General features: G+C 35.8%; 1 protein-coding gene across 1 annotated transcript in view; it reads left to right on the forward strand.

Moving 5' to 3' along the window:
- The window catches only part of LOC103131326 (lamin-B1-like), a 12,413-nt gene extending 9,660 nt beyond the window's left edge, over positions 1 to 2,753 (forward strand). The window contains exon 6 of the mRNA XM_016666575.1: positions 1,571 to 2,753. Within this exon, the coding sequence (XP_016522061.1) occupies positions 1,571 to 1,612 (42 nt within the window). The 3' untranslated portion in view covers positions 1,613 to 2,753. The remainder of the gene's footprint in view (positions 1 to 1,570) is intronic.
- The last annotated feature ends 536 nt before the right edge of the window (positions 2,754 to 3,289 follow it).

Raw genomic sequence — 3,289 nt, forward strand, 5'->3', positions numbered from 1 at the left:
CCCCCCTGCAATGACACGGCGCCCCCCCTAGGGGGCGCGCCCCACAGTTTGGGAACCTCTGGTTTACAGATACATTCCCCTGACGTCACTGCCTTCGCTAGCAATGTCTTGAATGTTGCATCTTGTGCTGTCTTTCCCTGATGTGTGAGTTCTTGCCCCGTCTAGTTTATTATTACTTTAGACCAAAGTCGATCCTCGAGGACCGGCATCCTGCATGTTTTGGTTCTCTCCCTGGTGGTAGTAAAAACCTTTTCAGTATGTCAATGTTCTTCTTGATTAGAAGGCCTAAGAAGAACATTGACATACTGAAAAGGTTTGTTCCAATGTTGGGTATTAACCCAACATTGGAACCAGGTGCATTAAACCAGCCTGGTTGCTGAAAATGTGCTATCTCAATAAAATTACTATACCTTACTTGTAAATCGCACGCAGATAAAACTGCTAGGAGAGGCAAGTGTCTGAAGCTAAAGGAAAATTTAAAGCAATTTATGTGATTCATTTGGCCACTTGGGGACACTCTGGAATTGAATGCTGACCGTTATATTTAATGATAGTGAAAATTTTAAAGGATGATAAAAATTAATATATTGCACTATTGCATTATGTTTAACCTAAAATTACATGTATTCTGCGATGTTGTCTTCCTTATCTTTTTGTTTGTTTTTTGTATTTATTTCATTTCTAAATACTGGTTTAGTGATGCAAGCCACGTGATGTGGGGGCCACTGTAAGAATACTCAGTTTGTGGATCCTAAATAAAAAAAACTCATGAAGCGTTAACATTTAATTTCCAGATTATCTGATAATTTTAATGTTTTTAAATTTTGTTGCGCTTTCTTGTACAATGACAAAATAATTTTAAGTAATCTTTTCAGGGTTTTCAATTTTGGAATCATTAATGTGTACAAACCCTGTTTATAACAAGCAAAATAAAATGAGAAAACAAGCTTGGGATGTCCTGGGAAAAGCATTTAACTGGTCATACCCCTATAAGACACAGAAGCTCATCCCAGTCATCTGTAGCATAATGTGAGTTTTCACAAAGGAAGCTCATTAAAACTGACAAACATACTTCAGACATCACCAACTTGATCTTTCACAGATTCTCCTTAATTTTCTTGTTTTTCAATGTGCCAGCTTATCTGGCAGTCATGTGATGGCAGCTTAACTATTTTCAGATATGTACACAAACTGCTGACCACTCTTTGGTGGTCAGCAGTTTGAAGGACAAGAGAATGACCATCATGTTTCACACACCAAAATATTGTGCTATTAAAAACATCCAACATCAATTTTTTTATTTGACCCTTAATTTTTAAGTACTGCAGCAAGATTATTTTTTTACTAAGTGACACCAATGCACAGTTCTTACTTTCTTTGTAGCGAGACATCATTAACAAATCAAACTGGTTCAAGTCATTAAAATTTATGGGCCAAATCGGAGCAGTTCAGGGCCCCTCAACGTAGCCGTTAAATCCATTTCGCAATTTTCATTTATTCAAACTTCTAGGAATTGAAAAGGTTTTTGAAAAGGTTTTTTAAAGCATTTTTAATGTTTGTTACTCTGCAGAAAGATGCTCACGCTGCCAAAAGAGGATGCTCCATCATGTGATCTTGGTCAGAGACCAGGCACCTCTGAGCCCAGTCAGTCATCTGCCAACTTTCATAGTGATATTTTTCTATATTTTGTAGTGTTTCAGCAGAGTGTATATCATTGTTTTGTTTTTGTTATAAAAAGGCTTTTTGTAAATGTTTTTGTTTGAAAACCAAAACATTGTGTTAACCTGTAGTTCATAATCTTGAGACCAAATAGCTTAACTCAAGATGTCACAATGAGAATGTTTTTTTGTTGTTGCTGTTTTTCTAACATATTTTCTATCATTTTTAAGATATTCTTAAATTGCAGGGTTTTACAGATGAAAAACAACAAAAAGTGATTGGGTGGTATAGAGCTACTGCAATTTTTCATTGCTAAAGTTCTACATGTGACTACCTTACACAGTCTCAGTCCTGTGATAGTAGTGACTTTGTTTCAGCAGAACTTTTGTTTAGATACCCAAATTCTCTCCCATGCCCTTTGTCTGTGCTCAGTAGTCTGAAGGTGTAAGTTTGAAGTTTAAACATGACTCTAGTTGTCTATGGTATGATGTTTTATTAAGAGATCTGACAGACAGATCTCTTACCAAAGTGGCAAGTGCAGGTTTTCAACAGTGTCTTTTTTATTTTAATGAGAAATGTTAATATTCACAGACTCCCTAATGTGATACGCAGCACCTAGTCTGTTCTTTTGCTTACACTGCAACATCTGCAGTATTGATTGTATTAACTTTTGATATTTGAAGAGCTTAAAGTACAGTTTTTATTATGATGCATGCTTTAGCAGTCTTTAATCATCGTTGAATTTAAATGTCTGTATTTGGTTTTATTTAAGGCCATTCAAATCGTGCTCTGTAGAAAGTAGATTGAGAAAAAACGAAATCCCGTAGACATTGGTAGAGTCCAAATGGCCAGAAATTATTAAAACTATACTGCTCTGTTTTCCATCTATTTACTTGCTTTGCATTTGTTCTTGTCAGTTAACAAATTAGTGTGAAGTTCTAGTCTTTACTTTTTATACTCCATTGAATTTTATTTTAGCTACATAGTGATATTTTTAACATCGCAAACCTTTCCCATCCAGTGTATGTATAATTGCATGCTTATGACTTTTTTTTTTTTTCAATTATTGATTAAAAAGTGAAATTAAAGCAAAATTTGGGTCTGCATTTCATTTTAAACCATACTGCCCACGTTTGTGTTTAAAGAGAAATAAAATTACTGTCATGAAAGATGTGTCGTAGGGGTTGAACGACTACATATTTTTTAAGGTGGACTACATCATGATTATAGTCGAGTCGATGTCGACTAGTCGCGGTGACGTCATAGTGACGTAAGTGCAAAAACTCTTCAGAACTAATTGGAGGCTTTATCAGCTATTTTCACGGCAAATATTGACACCCTCTTCCCGCTTTAACTAAGTCTATTATGCAGAATTAAAAGCAATAAACAGATCATTCTTCGTGAGCAGCGGAGAAAAGTTCGTTATACAAAGTCGGGTATGACTTTTTTTTTTTGTTTGTTTTTTTTCCAAACACTGGCTGATGCTGATGATCTCTGGATAGCTACTCGTATAGGAGTCAAATTATCACACTGACCACAATGATGCTTTTGGAACATCACAAACTAAACTTATTATGAACGGATCCCGTTCAGTTGAATTCAACGAAGCCTCCTGCTGCTCCTCCTGCTG

This window comes from Poecilia formosa, unplaced genomic scaffold (genome assembly GCF_000485575.1).
Source record: "Poecilia formosa unplaced genomic scaffold, Poecilia_formosa-5.1.2 Scaffold744, whole genome shotgun sequence".
NCBI classification, from domain to species: Eukaryota; Metazoa; Chordata; class Actinopteri; order Cyprinodontiformes; family Poeciliidae; genus Poecilia; species Poecilia formosa.